The sequence below is a fragment of the Diadema setosum genome, chromosome 1 (genome assembly GCF_964275005.1).
Source record: "Diadema setosum chromosome 1, eeDiaSeto1, whole genome shotgun sequence".
Classification (NCBI taxonomy): domain Eukaryota; kingdom Metazoa; phylum Echinodermata; class Echinoidea; order Diadematoida; family Diadematidae; genus Diadema; species Diadema setosum.
In genome coordinates this window covers 12,285,453-12,304,727 of record NC_092685.1, presented here as the reverse complement: position 1 = coordinate 12,304,727, position 19,275 = coordinate 12,285,453, and the positions used below count along the sequence as shown (strand labels likewise).

Genomic DNA, 19,275 nt, shown 5'->3' with positions numbered 1-19,275 from the left:
ACTTTAGAAACACGCTATCATTGCGCGGTTGTAACCTACAGTTGAAATTTGACGCAAATTCCCTAGAACTTATACAAGAGAGTGTGCTCATACCTTTAATTTCTGAATACGCACTATTTTGATTTGTATGGTCTCAATTTTTCCTAGCTGCTGAGGTAGTAGATTTAGGATAACAGATTGGATTTGATTACCCAGAGTTACGACTGCCTAAAACAATCCCACGAGTGCCGACTGCAAGGAGTGGGCAGACAAGACTTGGTTGACTATAATTCACGATTTCTGTGGGTATATCAGTCATTGCCATCCAAGGGTATGGGCCACTTTCGTTGACAGGATCAGTTATCCTCAAGGAAGCCCGTGCATTTACTCCCAGACGAGTAAAGTTTGTACCAAGGAGGCAGCGTTCTGAAAGATTTGGCCTGTATTCTCAGAAAGGTTAACCCTTGCTTTAAGATTAAAATGTTGTTCGCAGATGAAAATTGTTTGCACTTCTAAATAAAAAGAGGAGATCCTTGATGAAATAATAAGTGTTGCTCTGAGTTCTTAACTCACCGCACAAGTTCATTTCATTTCACTGGAGATGGGCACTGTGAAAAACACATAGAATCTTTCCCTATGGGTGATGCCAGTAGGCATGCGTCGGGTGATGAAAAGGCCCCGCCCTTCGAATTTGCTATCATGTGTCACGTGATTACAAGGATGCGGTGATTAAAGGATGAATACACACGTATACACACACCTTCACACACACACACACACACACACGCACACACGCACATACACACACTGATTGCGGATGCAGGCCCCTAGACATCACAAAATGATATGCCAAGACTTGATGCGGGCGCAACATCCGTTGTCCTTTCGATACATCCTACCCTTTGAGTCTAGAGGAAGTTGTCCCCACACACTATTCACCGCCGATGTCTGGGCGATTAGGCAGTGAAAAAAAAAAGTTTCTGCTTACTGTTACTTGACTTTGTGTTGTTTTGTTTTTTCATTACTAATCTACTTTCCATGCTAGCGCATACTCATGCGAATTATCAACCTACAAGGAACCCATGTCTTAATGTTAGGCGAGTGCACGACTGTTACGATGCCATCACTCTAGTACACATTCAATGAGTAAGCTAGTTTAACTTTCTCTTCTTCTTCTTCTTCGTTTTCTTCTGTTCCTTCGGTCTTGGAATGTCACCTTCTGCGACTATAGTATAAAAAGTTTGTATCACAAGATGACATTGCTTTTACTGCAGTTACTACTGTGCTATCCCGACCGTGATGTCTACTATACCATCAGCGTGACATTTCCACTATTTCTGCTGGCTGTGCAACAATACCAATACAATTCTCATTTCATACAATAAGCCATTATTAGCAACAGGTGTACTGTTCAATGAATAAATACAAACAAACAACAAAACTAGAACAATATCAATAAGAACAAACAACAACAACAATCATAACCACAACGACGACGACGACAACAACAACAACAACAACATTAAAGAACAATACTTATTCTGCTCTGCTTGGAACCGGAAAATGAGTAGGAATAAACAAAAAGCAACGCCAGTTGTGCCGCTTTCTTACCTGGGCAAGGTTCCCTCTGACACAGTCTCTCTTCCCGTCCAGCTCCGAAGGCCTCGCCCAGACAACGTGCTCCGCCGTTCTGCGGGGGCGGCGAGTTGCAAGATCGCACACGGGTCTCCGTGCCGACACCGCACGTGATCGTGCACGCCCACGGCGTCCAGTTGCTCCAGCCGCCGTCGACCACAGCTGCAAAGAAAAGACACGTCGTATTTGGTCGAGGTTTTGGTACAGTGTATCACTTGTGATCGCGATCAGTCACGTATCATGCGGAGACTTATACAACAAAAGGACTTTATTCATACACTCAAATCATATAAGTAGGCCTACATTACATGACGTACATGCAAATATGACATACACAGTAAATATAATCTTTCTTGTGTCGGCAAAAATTTAGTATAGAATGGTGATAGCTTTTCAGTTTCAGAAGCTTTTCACTCCTTCATCCTCTCTTCTCTCTCATCACACCTTCTCCACCCGTCTCTTTCTTCCTCACTATCTGTCTCTCTCTCCCTCTCTCTCTCTGGAGCATTGTGAATGTTTACATTCCGCATTCTGATAGCATTAGTCATTTTGAGAGAAAGAGAGAGAAAAAAAAAATCATTTTCCGACAGCGTTCCAGGGGGTTGCCATGAAGCCACGCCTCACTGTTTCGAGGTCCGTCAACATTACTCTGTCAGGTTAAAAGCAAGTCCATCGCTGGGAGATTCGCAGTAACTTTGTGAGTCATTGTCTCGATACAAAATTCATAAAGCAAAAGGGGGTGGGGGTAGGGGACACGCCACCCCCCCCCCCCAAAAAAAAAAAAAAAAAAAAGGAAAAGAAGGGAAAAAAGGACAGTCACAGTATCCCGGTCAGGAGATTTACGTCTACCACTCATAAGTTTATAATAATTTCATAGTGCGGAATCTCAGCACGTAGCTAGGAGGATCTGGCCCGGCGGGCTTGGATGAGCTGCGGCGTGTCACGCGAGGAATGCTATGCACAATTTCACTTCTCATCCCCTCCAACAGAGAGGAATATATAGACACAGTGTGAAAACCGTTCGGATGCGCCAAGGGTCAGATCCATGGCGACCCGCGGCGCTTCGTGTGGCGCGAAGGAGTAGGGTTGGGGATTGACAGTCTCAGGTAGGTAGTCTGTAGGATTCATCATCTTTTCTTTTTTTTTTTTCAGCGTGTTTGAGTCTGATTTCATCTGTTACGTTGTTTTTCTGCTACAATGATAAGTCTTGTCAGTCCGGAAGTGCGTCATCTACGCACTTTCATTCATGTCTTCAATACCAGAGTCTGTCCCATGCAATCTGCAATATTTTCTCCAGAAGCGCTGTATACTTTAGTTATCACATTAAATATGCAGTATTGCACTGAACTATACTATTTGCATGTCCATCCTTGCACTATTAAGTAGCTAACTGACATGAGGTAAGTTAGAGATTTCGATTTATTTGAGCATTTCCTCTGCATACTAAACTGCATAATGTTATGCGCCTCCCATTGTCTCCTTCATTCTCCCTCCCTTCTCTCTCTCTCTCTCTCTCTCTCTGTCTATCTGTCTGTCTGTCTGTCTGCGCTCTCTGTCCTCTGAAGTCACCTTTCCATCTTCACAAACTACAATATTTTAGTTCTCTTTCTGTTGATTCCTCTCTCACTTTCCATCGTCTCTATCTAACTCTAGTCGTCAACACCCTCCCTCCCTGTTATAGCCGTACCAAACTTCTTCCTTTCGCGGCAGCTGGCGGCGCCCCATAAACAGAGCTGCCGCTGATGGATGTGTTTATGGAGTACTTACATATTCGCCCTAATTCTTCTCTCTCAAAAGTGCCGTATCAGTGAAAGTATCTACGACTTGTGGAAACACGTGCGAGTCATTTCGACTCTCTGATCCATAAACCGATACTTAGAACATGTTTGCGATTGGATTGCGCATAAGTCAACACGAAAATGTTTTGATGAACACCTTAGAAGTTGATATCAAGCAGGAAAAGGGAGCACATAACACAGACTTTTGTTTAACTCACACATCAATAATCGCATCCGGTGTCGATTTCCAGCAAAAAGGCAAAAAGCGTGGCTGCATGCCATGAAACCCAATCAACACATGAAAACAGTGGAGACAAGAATTCAACCAGGGAGGTGGCCTCCCTGATTCAACAAATCTCTAAATGTAAACGAATGTTTACCCGCTTTTCCTGACCGGTAGCCAAGAAGCCCTAGGCAAAATTCACCGAACCAAGGTTTAGTTAAAGTGATGCACGTGTGGGCGCATGTGATTGATTATACATTTAGTGGAACGTTGGGTAAAATGTATAGTTACTTAACATACACATTTGCCTCTGCAGAGCTCCCAACAAAGAGGATAAAAATAACTCATTGTAGAGCAGGATTACCGATGTTCTCGACAAATATGAATATATATATATATATGTATATATATATATATATATATATATATATATATATATATATATATGAATTCTCAACTCATCCGACATGGTTAACACCGCACTGAGTAATGTAATATCATCACTGAACCATGCATGACAGCAGACGATAGGGCGTGTGCAAAGAAATTATTGGCTGAACTTACTAACGCACGGGTCCCTTATACAATTCCTGGTCTGCACGCTTGGACCGTTACAGGGGTACCTGGTCCTGTCGCATGATCGCCCCCTCTTCTCCGTTCCAGTGCCACATGTCAGCGAGCAGGAGGTCCATTCAGTCCACTCACTCCAACCCTGGTCCTCATCTGTAACAAGGACAAGTCAAACGTTTTTTTTTTTTCTTTATAGCTATTACCGACGATCACTTCAACTCGATTTGACAGTTCGAAATCCTCCAAAAGGAGACTTGTACAACGAAAATCCCTTTCGTATTCAAGGACGTCACCCCTTTCATTGCACGGTTTCAGATAGCTACATAAAGAGAGTCAAACGATAAATTTACTTTATGATGACTTAGGTTACTATGGCAATGGCAACAAATGGTAAAAGCTGATTGGTTATTGACCACCTGTTCTCTTGATCGCTGTAGCAATGACATTACAATGTATATATAAACACTGTATGAGCTGTAAATGTTGTTTGAGATTAGATCTTATACACGATATCTTAAGGGAATTGTAGAAAAGATCAATTTCGCATTAGAATGACCGAGTAACTTATCAACGACTACATCGAGAACCCAAGGGTTACTATCTTTTGGCTACAATAACAAAGGCAAAGGGTGGAAGGCTTTATGGTTTACTTGATTTGAAAGTTCCAAACTGAACTGTTTACCAGTATCGTCTCAGAACGTAGTCTGTGAAAATGCACGAGAAAAACTGAACGAGAGAGCGAGAGTTGTATCACCATGGATTTACTGTCGACTAACACAGGGCATCAATGAAGTAATGGTGTCCTGCACTTACTTCCCTATTAGGCAGCTTTCATGTCATCTGCATAGAGCAAAATGTATATCAACTAAAGTTAAAGTACATCTTGTGTATCACTGCCAGATGCTGCAATCTAGGTACGCATGCGTCATCAGACTTCACGCTCTGAAAATTACGGCAAAATTGAGGTAGCCTTCAAATGCTTGCGGTTGCAGAACTTGTCGGGATGAGAGCAATTTATTTGGAAATCATGTGTGACTAATCAGTGTCAAATCGGGTTTTTTATCCATTGCTGAGATGAAAAAAAAAAAACAACAACATTATCATCTCCACGCTCTTGCCACAAACCGATTTGACCGTTTTTATCATCACACAACGTCAAAGTATGTGTAGCCTCGCAAAAACGAATTCTTTTCATAATAACTCGTCAAGGATGGGATTTGAATAGTACTCTGTCACTGATAAGTCTGTACGTTGATTTTATACATGTCATTGCCTGGGAGTTACGAGGGGTGAGTCATACGAAGTTAAAACTATGTCTACAGTAGACTACTCTTCAAATGTCGCCTCGTGGAGGACACATTCCAAGTAACATTCAATCCAAGACTTATCACGCAAATAGGAAATCGAAGACACAGTATTTACTCAATCGTTCTCAAACGGTGCCTGAAGATTCTGAGACAGTTTGACGTAAATAACTGCAAGACACGTTATGCAGCATGGGGCCACTCTGACATGAAAAGATATGACAAGAACTTTATGAGGAAAGTGGTTATTACGTTTCCACGTGGACAGGCGCATTGGATAGGAATCTAGTTGGTGCGTGATATGAGAAAAATATTGATGGCGGTATAAGCGTCGGTTGCTTACCGGGGCATTGCGGGCAGCACTCGCCGGGTTTGATGACGGGATTCTGACAAGTCTGTGGCTGGCATTCGATGAGACGGCAAGTGACCGAGGGCGCCTGTCAAGACCAAAAATGGAAGGAAAAAAAAAGACAAGAGTAAAAAAAAAAAAAATATTCGTACAATTATCACTTGACGACCATAAAAATCCATTCGTGGTGATGAGGAATCTCCCTATCGGAAATGATTAGACTGGTGGTTTGGAAAAGCCCCCACAAGTGATTAAGCTCATCAGGAAGTAGTTAATACAAATGTCTTTTTTTTTTCAAGTGGGGCTAGAAACATTTTTTAGGCACATCACATGCATAATGCACCGATAGGATTTCCTCTCTTTCTGTGCAGGTATGTGTTGTCACAACATTGTGACGCGTGACAAATTCAGCAGAGATATAAAAAGACGCCTGTAGTTGGTTTTCGCTGCTACTCACGTTGCATTCACAAGTCGTGCAGGCATCGTCTTTCCACTGCTCAAAATTCTGCCTGATCTGGTTTTTGTAGAAGCATCCATCCAGCCAAGGCGGTGTCTGGCTCGGTATCCGGTTATCCTGCGCGAAGGAATGCAGAGACATTATTATGACGTCGAGCTATATATGTGGCAGATTTATGTTCAAAGCACCACCGTGTAGGTTGATAGTAAAATCTGTACGCAGAGAGACCGACTATTTTACGAGCGAGTTTTCAGTGTACGCACGTCCCAAATGAACGCAAATAACATTATGTTTTTGTGGAAAAATGAATTATGGGTTTTTTTTTCATAGGCAACAAAGAAGAGTCACCTCTCTAAAAGCTACGATGGTGCTCTACCGATTTTTTTTTTTTTTTATTCAACTTAGGGAGTTAGAGATAAAATATTTGCTTGAACTTTGTGGTCGGTAAAACACTACTGTTCTTAGCAGCACACTCAGAGACATCAGCATTATAGAGGTGAAGGATCACAAAATTTCAATCTTTTTTTTTTCTCTTTTTATTTTGGTCTAAATGTATCCCCGTTATACCCGAAAACAAAGTCTTGTTTCATAGGTTTGTTAATTGGTAAAAGTCATAGACGCATGCATTGTTCACGCCACCTACAACTCATGCAAATTAATTCTTCAAGTATTTGCTTGGCGTACGCACATAACCTCTTACATTCTCTATAGCGTGCAAAAACATTTTTCATTAATTGACACAATTTATGTCGGCTACTCATGGTCATCAACCCCTGCCCCCCCCCCAAAAAAAAAAAAGTAAAGAGAGGGAAAGTGAGAGAAGAAACTTTCTCGAAACCTGCTAACGATTACAATGATCCTTTGATTGTTGTCGCTTACGTAATGAATGACACATTTTGACATAAGCCTAGACAACTGCCTGTCATGTAGGGAAATGTGTCAAGAACGAACACAAAGCTTCACCCACTGATTACGAGAACTGAGTGCGCCTTGTGTAAAGGTTACGAAGTGTACCATGTTTCGGAGACAAATGATTAAGGAAATGCTTAAAAGACTTTTTTCTTTTTACTTTGCTGGCAGCGATCGAGTCGTACTGGACTACACAGTGTGTTTTTACAATTAAATGCTAACATGTGGGGCCCCGAAGGTTAGATTAAGAATGCGCATGTTCAAAAAGGTGATTAATCTGTGAATCATTGTATCTGATCTAATGAATGTGTCGGAACCCAATCTTGCACACAACTCGGCCATGTATATTGTGTATAAAGCATTGCAGCTGTTGCCTTTACAGAGAGGGTTTCTTACCATTTCCGTCATCCGGGTGAGAATATTTTCTTGTCCTTGTGAGAGAACATCCACCACAGCCTGTAGGTTGGAGACCTGTTCGCACGTCATACTGCACTGCCCGTTTTGATTGAGCTGGTTGTTGATTCCAGGCAGATCCGGTTGATAAGGTGGGTACACGGGCAGGCGATCGCCGATGAGACCGTCGTTGAGCAGGCCGTCGACCATGTCGGGGTTGACGGGAAGGTCGGAGTTTGTCAACTCGCCCGGAACTGGCTTGGACGGGCGGGGAGTGTTCGTGGCCGTCGAGACCGACGGCGACTCGGGCACCGATGGCACCTTCGACGGCAGCTGGCCCTGGGAAGGTGGCACGACCTCGGGCTGAGAAGGAGGGATGCTGGGGACCTCTTCCATTGGTGGAAGTGGACCAACGCCCACGTGGATAGGCGGGACATTTTCATCTCCTGGAGGGAGAAAGATGAGATACGTCATTCACTGTTACCATAGCAATCGTGTGGTGAGATGGAACGCACATTAGAGAAACGAAACATTTCCACAAGCAGAAAAACCCATAAAATCCGAGTTTAGAAGTGAATGGTATTTTGATACTGAAAGGTATCGGTGTCTTTGCACACAGACTAAAGCTCATGAACTCGTACATTTAAAAGTCTTTGGCGATAGATATTAACTGTCGACAACTCATATCCAAATGAGACACTGTCTCCTCATACGCCACATTCAATACAATATCGGGGAAAAAATATGTATGTATTCGAGCGCTGCGACTCACTGCTATGGCATTGCCATTTTTCGAAATCACCTCCCCCGCCCCCAAGCATCGAAAGCAATGCGTTAAACATGAATGCATCCATGCACTATTTAGGATTATTCTAATCCATTAAAATAGGTTTGTGTACACTTTTCGCACATCCCACAAAGACAGGATTATTACATTCAGCAGGCATTCAACTAGGCAACAAAGAACAGGTATTAATGCTTTGATAGTAGTTGCATATGTGTGGTCTCCCTCTTTAGGTCCTAATGATAGATTAGCCAGATAATGAATTGTGGTATTCACTTCCGACCGTCCTAAGATAGCAATTGAAATCATTCTATAATGCTGCGCTACCATTCGATGCTCCTAAACCAAACGTGTATAATGCAGTCTCTCAGTGAAATCGTCACTGCATCTTCCCGTCAAAGTAAAGAATTAGCAAGGGAGAAAATCGTCCATCTAATCGAATAATTGTCGCACGAATCGCGAGAAACTGATGATAATCATATCGAGCATACAGAACTGTCTGGACTACACTCACTGTATTCTGTAATCTGTGTGTCATTTATCTCCCCGGGTCTAGGGCAATTACCCCCTGGGCAATTACCCCGGACCCTTCCCCAGGCCCTAATCTTAATCCTAATCCTGAACTTATCCTAACCCTAACCCAAACTCCTAACACTAAACCTAACCCTAATCATTACTCTTACCAATACCACCAACCAGTCGCCAGTATTCAGCCGGGGGGGGGGGGGGGGGGTAATTACCCGGATACGATTTCGCCAACTTCGCCTCTATTGTGAAACGATAACTAAAGGGTTCCTACTGTAGAGGTAAAGATCAAGGTACGGAATATCAACAAACGCATGACTTCATTCGCTCTGTAAAAGGAGGGTGGTTTACTGATGACGATATCGCTCAACGATTATATGTCACTGGTGAGCAACACGAGACATCGAGCTCAAATCCACCTGGACAACTCCTTGGAGCACACGACAACATTGGTCCCAAAACTTCCTCGAAGATCTCCGTCTCAGACTGCCCCAAACGAAAGACGTGAAAACGTCAGTCAACCCCATGGAGGGTCGGGGGGGGGGGGTGGGGGGCGGGGGTAGATTTTCGTGATCATCTGGGGTTCTGTGGTATTCAGAACACATTGGATATTGAACGAAAATGACAGAAAGCCCATTCACTTGCTGTGTAAATCACCGTTTTTGACAACGTGGCATCGTTTAGCAAAGTGTCCCTGGCAGGTGGTACTTCCCGAACAATTAAAACGACTCAGCAGGCTCTTTCAGAGACAATATCGGAATGGCGAATAATGGACACGTATGGAGACATATCTTCTTGAAAGTATTGCATGATGAACAAATCCACGAATACGGAATTAAACGGAGTAAACCAAGATTAGGAGAAATTAATTATTATCATCATCCATTCATGGTCATTCGAAATTACGGTAGACCATGGACGACAACGCGACAGCGTCCCTACTCGATTTACATATCTAGCGCCGTATTCTCGATTAACCTGCACGAATCACACAGTGTATAATAAGGTACACATGGTGTAGGTATATAAGGTAATATATATGCATGATAAATATTTTGCCTTTTCACAGATTGCATAAAGATAATATTATTCAATGAATAGACCCACATTTAATTGACTCAGAAAAGAGAGATTAATTACTTATTTCAATCAGATGGGGGAGGAGAGATGGGCGGATATGCCGAAATACGCAAATTATAATCACACAAACACAAAGACATGACGACCGACAGAGAAAAATAGACAAATAGAGAAACAGACAGACAGACAGACAGACAGACCGTGAGAAGGGAGAGGGAGAGAGAGGGAGAGAGTAAATCCTGCCTCCTCTGAGACACAGTTGGAGACATTAGAGAAAGTCCTGTGAGAAATTCTATTTGAAGGACTTTCTCCAGATCACTAAAAGAATCCTTCGGCAAGAAAATGGAATTATTTCACCCCTTGTGTATCTTCCTTACTTTCTTTCTTTGTAATTCTTTTTGTTAGGGTAATGATAGCTGAGCCCTTTCTTGTTTATCAAACGGCAAGCAGTAACAAAGCAGCCACATAAGACGGTAACAAGGTACATAGGCATGCGAAATCTTGAAGAAAAAAGGATTCACCACCTATAGAGATAAGAAGATGCGAATGTGTATGCAAATAGATGTTGTTCCATTCACATATCCCTGACACGGCTGCCTAAACAACGAAAGGAAAGAGACCTATACACAGTTCACGTCATTTACAAAGAAGAATTCTGGTGGGATTTGCGTCCAGTTCCCGGTAATTTTCTACGCATTTTTTTTTCTCATTCTTTCCGGACGTAATTGCCCCTTGGGTAGGTGTTACCTTTCCTTTTTACCTATTGACTATCCCTCCTGGTACGAAATAGCCATTTAGACTCACATTCACAAATCTTCATCTTCCTTTTCGTGCGAAGGCCATCCCATCACCCGAAAAGATTTCTGATGACACATCCTTCAACCTCGTGATGCACATACACAAGTGTTTGTCAAGCATGCAGAATAAGACTAGAAAGTGATTGAGTCTACGCCACAGTCCATTGACAAGGAATCCAGACTACTTCTTCCTTTTTCCATCTTATTTCCATTTTATTATTTTTTTTTATCTTTATTCTTTCTTTCAGACACTCATATCTGGTCTGATAGGCATAAATGATTTCGTTGCTAAGGAAAACATTGGTACAGTTAATTTGACCTTTGTCAGGGAAACAGTTATCTGCAAATATAGAAGTGCAGTATTACATTGTATTCTCTGAGATTATTATTTTTCCCCTTTCCCTAGTTAATCTAGCGGCCGTCTTCGTCTGGCACTGTACTCCAGTAAGATCATTAGCATTCAAATGTGATCATTTCTGTCATCTGCGGAAGAGAGGATGCAGAACCAACAAGGAGTTGAATCAGGCATGCATGAGAATGGATTCTTCACAATGTCCAGCGAGCCGCCGGTGGTCATGGTGGTGTTTATCGGATCATTCACGGTCCAGCGCAGGTGTGATAAAATAATGATTTAGAATTGGAAAATGATGACAAACGACACAGAGCATACTAACATACAGCATTCCTGTAACACAACAACAACAATTTATCGCGTCCTAATTTGGAATTTGGATGTTGGTGAAGATATCTTCCTTAAAAAGTTATTAACAGCTTTAACTAACCAAGTTTTGGAAGTGCTTCTCTTTGTCAAAATCCCCCGTTCCCATCACACCATGGTACACGGAGAAGAAAAGAAAAAGAGAGAAAAGAAACACACACGCACACACACACACACACACACACACACACCTGCATCCACCTATCGAAGTATGTGCTGATATCGATACACGTCGCCGTCTGACAGGGTCATGTAGCGAGTCCTCGTCTCTCTTTCTGGGATCATACCGGCTGAATGTCATCCCCACATCTTCAATCCTCTCCCCTCCTTGTTCCCGCCAAAATCTTGTAATATCACCTCTGCATGTTTAGTCGTCCATGGTTGCTATATTGTCGTAGTGCGTAGATCCGCATCTGTGTTTACATAAGACGAATTTCCGCCTGATGGTTAAAAATTCCCTTCCCCTCCGGAATACTCAGTCACCATGGAGATAGCATTCAGCGAAGTCACTTTTTCCCCTCGTACAATGATCCTCCAGATCTCGGGGCAAATTCCATCCAGTCAGCACGTTCCAATACGACCGGAGCACGAACCCGACAAAGGTAACATTTCTTCCCCATGATGATTACCACATAAAGGGTGCTTGGTTGATATATACACCCCGGTAACATTAACTGCAACTACTGTAGAAACGTCGTTTTGGGTTGTCAATTGTACATGTGCTTCTCAACCATGCAGTGAACCGTTAAGCTCTCACAGGTGAGCCGCTGTGTCTTCCAAAAAAAAAAAAAAATAAATAAAAATGTAAAAGCGTTGTATTCGATCTACACATGTAACTGGGCCTAAAAAAAAAAAAAAAAAAAAAAAAAAAAAAAAAAAAAAAAAAAAAAAAAAACTGAAGAAGCAAAAGTGGGCCGCGGGTTGAAAAAAAAATGTTGAGAAGCGCGGGCTCAAGACATCTGCAAATATATGCATTAGTTACCACTTTTATCTGCATCTTACTATCTGCATTAATTACCATTTGAAAGGGCATGGGTCCCGTGCTAAAAACTGTGGTAACTTTACAATTAATGGCAACTCTGCAATCAATGGTAGTAATCACATCAACACTATTAAATAACCAATCAAAGCCAAGAAAATGCTGAAGGCTACCATCATTTGAAGATTTACCATTAATCTTAAACCTACTATGGTTTTATGACGTAACGAGGTTTACATGATAGGTGTATGATATCGTCAATAATATTGTGATTAACGTTACTGGAGCACGAACGAAAGACAAGTGGATTTATCATTTCCTTCCCAAAGTGAACTTTTTGTGCTTTTACCAAAGGACAAAAGAAGATGATTTAATCCTCGTGACCTGCTAAGAGTGCTACATATCGAAAATTATTACTTGATTGGTAAGTTTGGCAACTTCCGATGCTTGTAAAAATGCTAACGATAAAATTGACATATTAATCCAAGACATATGCTAATCTAACATCATCTAGAGGGGATCAATTAATATTCTGGAATTATGTCATGGATTATCATCTCAAAGCCACTGTTTATCATTGGGAACAGTGATTAAAAATGTCCGAGTTATCACATTACACCTTTGATGCATAATAGTTTAGTCAGTGTATCACAAAACATATAAAAGTTTTGCAATAGAGTCACAAATATATGGAAATATGAGTAAATTTCTCAATGAACCATAACTGTAGACGGTTTATTCTAGCATGGAGCTATAGCTCCGTGATTCTAAAAACGATTGTAATAAACCTATTGTTCACATTTTGTTTATTATACAATACTTTGATCATACTGATTGATACATATAATACATTGATTATACTGATTAACATTTTTACGTTGGTTTTTTCTATCCCTAACTCACATTTTATAACTATTTTACTTGGGGTTTTTTTTCACCTACAAATGGTCTAGTGGCTTTTCGGCTACAATCCCTTGACATTTGTTCAAGCAAAAAAAAAAAAAAAAAAAAATTGCAAATGGCAGTTACTACCTTTAAACCAACGTCCTCGAACGTGGGCGTACGGGCTGACTTGGGTAACCTCGCGAGGGCGGCCGCAGAGGTACGGACTGGAAACACGATCCTCAAACCATCTTTTGGGGAGGAAAGCCACGCCCAAACTCGCAAACGAAATCATGTCGTTATCCTCTTATATACCTCCCCCTTGCCCGTCTCCCCTCGCGCTATCCTGCCAAAAGGGCGGGTTCGCCTTCCGTCTGTAAACTTGAGGTCTGTTCGCAAATGCCCTCTTAGCCTCTTGTCTACAAGACATGATCCTTTCCACAGATTTCGTGATACGATTCCAACAGACAATGAGTTAATGTCAGCGCAGCAAACTTTCGTTCTTGCCGTCAAATAAGACCAGATACATGTGCACACATGTAGGACCCTACCCCGCCCCCCCCCCCAATCAAACGGATGTGTTACTGCGAAATCTGATATTAGTGCATCATGTGCTGATGGATTTTTATTTTATTTTTTTTTTTTACAACGGAATGTTAATAACCTGTCCTATCTTTACATACGGGGTAAACAGTATCAAGTGTGAGCAAATATATTTTCATTATGATAAGGTATTGACACTGCATACAATGGAGCGTCAAAGGGGGACAAAAGAAACACACCTCGAATCTGGTTAGTCAAAATGGCAATTTATTTTTGCGATTGCTACGAACGTTGGGAAAGACTTAACTGACGTCGAGTCCAAAGTTCTATGCTTTCAAAAACTGTTTTTCTAAAATACCGAGATATCAAAGCAGTTCAATCCACATACAATGCCAATTTCACTGAAAGCGCACGATGACACCCGTGTTCATGGGACCCGGGCAACCCGTTTATTCCAGCAGGTGCGTTTCGTGAAGCAAGATAGTATTCAAGACAGACACGAATAGTGTATGGTATCCATTTCTTTTCTTCTTTTTTTTTTCAAAACTATAACCTCAAAAATCCAGAAAAAAATATCAAAGAAGGAGCTAAGCAATGAGCCGAGTGAATGATTTACCCCCAAAACAAGAACGGTCAATACGGCCTCATGACGTTGTGCGCAAATTTTCCCCGAAAGGAAAAGATTGATCACTTATGGAATGAAACTGACTGACCCACTTTTCTGTTTGAAAAAAAAAAAAAGCGTTTAGTCCAATGATGTTTTCGTGAATATTCGTCTCGATTTCGCATTGGAAACCTATTGTAGATCAGATCATGTCAGTTTTTGTCCAAAATTGAGTGGAAGGTCACGTCCAGTCTCTGTCTTCTTTTCATCACTTGCCTCAGATCTTGTAACTAGTTTCTTTGGTTCCTACTATGAGGGAGGTCAAAACTAGAAATGGGGAAATAACACATGAAAAGGGCATGATAAATCATGGTCGGGCTATTTCAACGCGCCTGCTGACCATGCTTGTGAAATATGGGATGGAAAAACAAGAAGAAATGGATCATCAACACGTGTCACATTTCATAATTTTTTATTGTAAGACGTCATGTTCGAGGGTCAGATAAGTTTAAAAGACTACTTTAAACACGACTTTTGTTGCTACAGTCACAAAATTCACATCCCGAAATGAGTGGGACTCCCAAAGGAAACGCAGAAGATCACAAAAAGGGTAGATGTTTCATTTGTGTCGTATCAGGATCGATAAATACGAGAACAACAAAATAAACTCAGCCTTTTGTTCTATGTTAGTGAAAAGAAAGACTAACAAAAGTACACACAAAGGTATTTGAGACAATATTTCTGTATTCCTGCAATCAGAGTGATTCACAAGTTGTATTGTTTTTCAGTAATCATTGATAAGACTCTACTCGCTGCAACAATGATGCGATTGGTGATGTTTATCCTATACGTGAATAGAGGAAGAATTTTTTTTTTCTTTACCTACTCATTTTGAATCCTTACGGCGTCTATCAGCTCAGCCTAGCTACAATCAGAACTTATAACTGTGGATGGAAGACAAAATTACCATTCGCGAAAAGCGAACGACTTTCTTTTCACTTCTAATCCTTCTTAAACGGTAATAAAACGTTTCGATAAGTAGAAACACTTTCGTTGAAATCCGCATTATACGAAGTTGACATGCTCGAGCAAATCTAAATGGTAAAGGGTAAATAAAGAGATTTATTGATCACTATTGAAGAGGGAATCGAGCAACTCCGTCTGTCATGGTTGGAATGTCATCTCATTTCAGCGATTCTCTCGTTTTTAGGTACAAATCTTTTCCTGTACTAATCTCATCCCGTCTCCTCGTCATGTATCAACCTCGTCTCCGCAAAATGCCAACGAGTTGTGTGCGATTCTTGACCCGTGACCCGTAAGCATGATTAGCAATTGACTTGTCAACCATAGATTGTCTCAGTTCGTCTGATCGTGTTTGCTCACGTACGAGTCGGGAGGTTTGAGCCAGTTTGTCAGCACCAGCATTCTTAGACATCATGCTGCGCAAACAGAAGAAGAAAACAGTCCAGATCATGTCTTTCACTTCCTCTTTTTTCGATCGGGGAGTGAAGGTATTCAACTTCAGATGCCTACCTCTTGGCAATTCCCATCACGTCTTTCTGCAAAAAAAAAAAAAAGAAAAGAAAAAAGAAAAAAAAGACTTTTCCGTCCACCCCCACCAGAAAGAGACACAGGTCATACAGGAAGTAACATTCCAGAACGAAAGCCCAAAACTTCCGACAACATCGTTCGCGAGAGAGTATATTTATATGAATCTATTCCTTTCTCATGTTTAGTACTTGTTTGTCCGTACCCTGACAGAACCGTTCTATTCCATTATCCCCATGGGAAATATCCCTATGATGTAACCAACTTGCAAAGGGCTCGGAGCACTGGCCAATGACCTTTGATGATGAATCGTGGGCCATCGAAGTCAACTCACGAAAATGTTTTGTGAAGAAATAATAGTCTAAAATCAGCGACCAACTTTAACAACAACGAAGTGATGCAACGGAGTACACATAACCAGGAAAGCACTCTGCATGCGACGTTGACTGTATTGTAGGCACCCAAAGTGACCTTTTTGCTCTCTCTGATTTATGTTCATTCTTATTCACAAACAACAATATCAAGAGCAAGTGATACGATGAAAACGGACGGATTCAAAATTTGAGAAGCACACTGACTTATGCTTTCGCCGAGCGATTAAGCTTAATTCTCTACAGCGCCAAAGATGTGGGGTCTAGCACAACGCGAATACTGTCAATGCTACAAAAAGGACTTAAGATCCGCTGTCATATTTATGTGAAGAACAAGTTCAAAGATCGATATCAATTATTTAATGCGAGGCATATTAGGCTGACAGGTGTATTGTGCGTACACGACAGCAATATCACATTGTGCCATGCACGTTTGCTGTTTTCTAAATTTCAACGAACAACATGTATGTGGGCGCTTGAAAGAATGCCGAGACATTCACTGTGCCGACAATGTGTTCTCTCTATTGACGCGAACGCTGTAGTGTCAAGTTGTTAATTCAATTTTGGTAGGTCGCAATTTCACGCCGAACCACAATTTCACGAAGTGCCTCAGGATTCTTCATAACACCATTGATTACAGACGTTTCGCGGTAATCTAATGGAGCGTGTGAATTCGTGTCAATGATGTGAACAATACATCAAATCATCGACGAATATTTCCTTGCTCTTCAGAAGCATATAAATCGAATTTGAGCTTGGCTGTTAACTTGTACATCGCCTTGAGCGCCAGCCACTGAAGTGCAGACTGTTAAAAATGTCGAAACTACCAACCAGACAAACAATTCGACTGGATTGGGTTCGCATGCCAGAATGTTCAGAGATTGACGTTGAAATGGCAGCAGAACATTTCAGCTGTGAGGCTGAAACCTAGACGTGGACCGACCTGAAGATGGCGTTTCCATGGTGACGATGGCTTGCATTAAAGGGGCGGGGTGATGGGAGGTGAGAGAATGAGACGCGGAGCAGACTTTGAAAGATTGGTCTTTAGGGATGATGACTTATCAAGTATATACGGGCTTCCCTGAAAAAGGATGTCACGTGTCAGATGGAAAGTTTGCAAAGGCTCGAGGAATTATTGACGACCTCTGACCCCACACACGAACATTGTAATACTTATACAATGACGTATGTCTTACCTTCTCTCTGTCTTGATTTCTATCGGTTACAGAATTTCAATATATCACCAAATATCTAATAACTCGCTTTTAGTTTAGAAAATATATTAGTATTTTTTATACGCTTTCAAAATGTGGTATTTTATATCACACTTTTGTAATTATTCTGGCATCAATCAAACTTGGCAGGATAACAATGTGTGTTGCTAGGTTCTCTTGACTGTCGGCACGAATGCTTCGTAGCATCATTCAAGCTGTCGTCTGTTTTTATCATTTGTCATATCCAAAATGAACGTTGTGAAAAGGTAAACTAGTTTACGTGTCGGAGTGCATGCTCTGGTTGGCAGAAAGAATGCGGCTTCGTTCGAAGAAGGGTTGGAAGCAGAATGAAATATAGGGCTGGGTCCATATCTTGCACACGTGTTGCTGCTTCGTGAGGTTTTTCGTATTACCGCGCCATCTTCTCGTATATCATGGAATTGATATCAACAATCACATGAACTCAGAGGTAAAAAACATTTATGTTTATTTGCTTTGTCAGACCGCCAGAATCCGTGCCAGGAGTGTCGTCTCCGAGACTTCTCCACCTTCAAAACTTGAACTTGTCGAAATTCTGTCCATAATTGGAGATACGGCGGGAAACATTCCGATGAATGACGAGCTCATGCACCAACCAAACTTTGTTTTTTCCCCTCCCCTCCCCTCCCCTCCCCTCCCCTCCCCTCCCCCCCCCCCCATATTTTGGGGGGTTTCTCAATACGACTCTTGGGAAACAATGTCACATTATATTTGATGACCTTTCATATTGGAGAGGACAAGATCAAACGAGCGAATCCCTCTCAGAGGATGTCTGGCCTTCCCTCAGTCTGCGCTGGTTGCTGCCTCGACTGGGTAGGTCGAACCAGTGGCAGTGGGGGAGGAGGTCTACGAGAAATTGGGCTGAGTGAGCGAAACGGAACTTCAGAGGGTGAGTGAAGAAGAGACGACAAAATATGAAGCCGAAAGAGAGGACCAGAGTGGGAAGAGAAGAGATAGAAAGATGTTTCATCATTCTCTCTCCTCCGTCTTCGGAGGAGTGGAGGATTCAACCGTCTTTCTGCCATCTGTACTCTCAGGGCCGTGGATGACACCTCTGTCAAAGGTCAAAATGATCGCTGATCTTGCGCTTACTGGAGCACAGCAAGTGCACTGACTCTGACAGTCCAAAATAAAGACAGAAAAGGCATTTTCCCCATGTCTCTCTCTCTCAGTCTCTCTTTCCTCCTTTTTTGTTATTGGATGAATACAGACAAGGAGAAGGAAAAAAGAGTATTTTGTGAACGCCTTGAGTTCGCAGCTGGCAAGGATTTGAAACTTTAAAGATTTATCTGGTTTCTTCCGCTGCAAAATGCATTACTCTCCAAAGTTCCCCCTGTGTGCTCCAATTATGTCGGGGCGTGCAGCTGGTATCATCCGTTTGACTGGTGCTATTTTCCCTTCAAACCAGGAGCTGAACAACGCGAGTGCCGTAAACACACATTGAGTGGCAGAGTCTCACGTGAATTACTTCCAAATATTATATTATGATTAATTCTTTTTCCCCCATCAACTACTTAAAAACAATCACTTTGAAGAGAACTACGTGATTCGCTGCGAATGTATTTTGAATGACCGACTTTGTCTCCCGTGACTA

General features: G+C 41.8%; 1 protein-coding gene across 1 annotated transcript in view; it reads right to left on the bottom strand.

The window, feature by feature from the left end:
- LOC140234163 (thrombospondin-2-like) overlaps nucleotides 1-19,275 on the bottom strand; it is a 72,743-nt gene that overhangs the window by 29,919 nt on the left and 23,549 nt on the right. Inside the window, 5 exon segments of the mRNA XM_072314239.1 lie at nucleotides 1,591-1,776; nucleotides 4,180-4,338; nucleotides 5,833-5,926; nucleotides 6,296-6,412; nucleotides 7,601-8,043. Of these exon segments, the coding sequence (XP_072170340.1) occupies nucleotides 1,591-1,776; nucleotides 4,180-4,338; nucleotides 5,833-5,926; nucleotides 6,296-6,412; nucleotides 7,601-8,043 (999 nt within the window).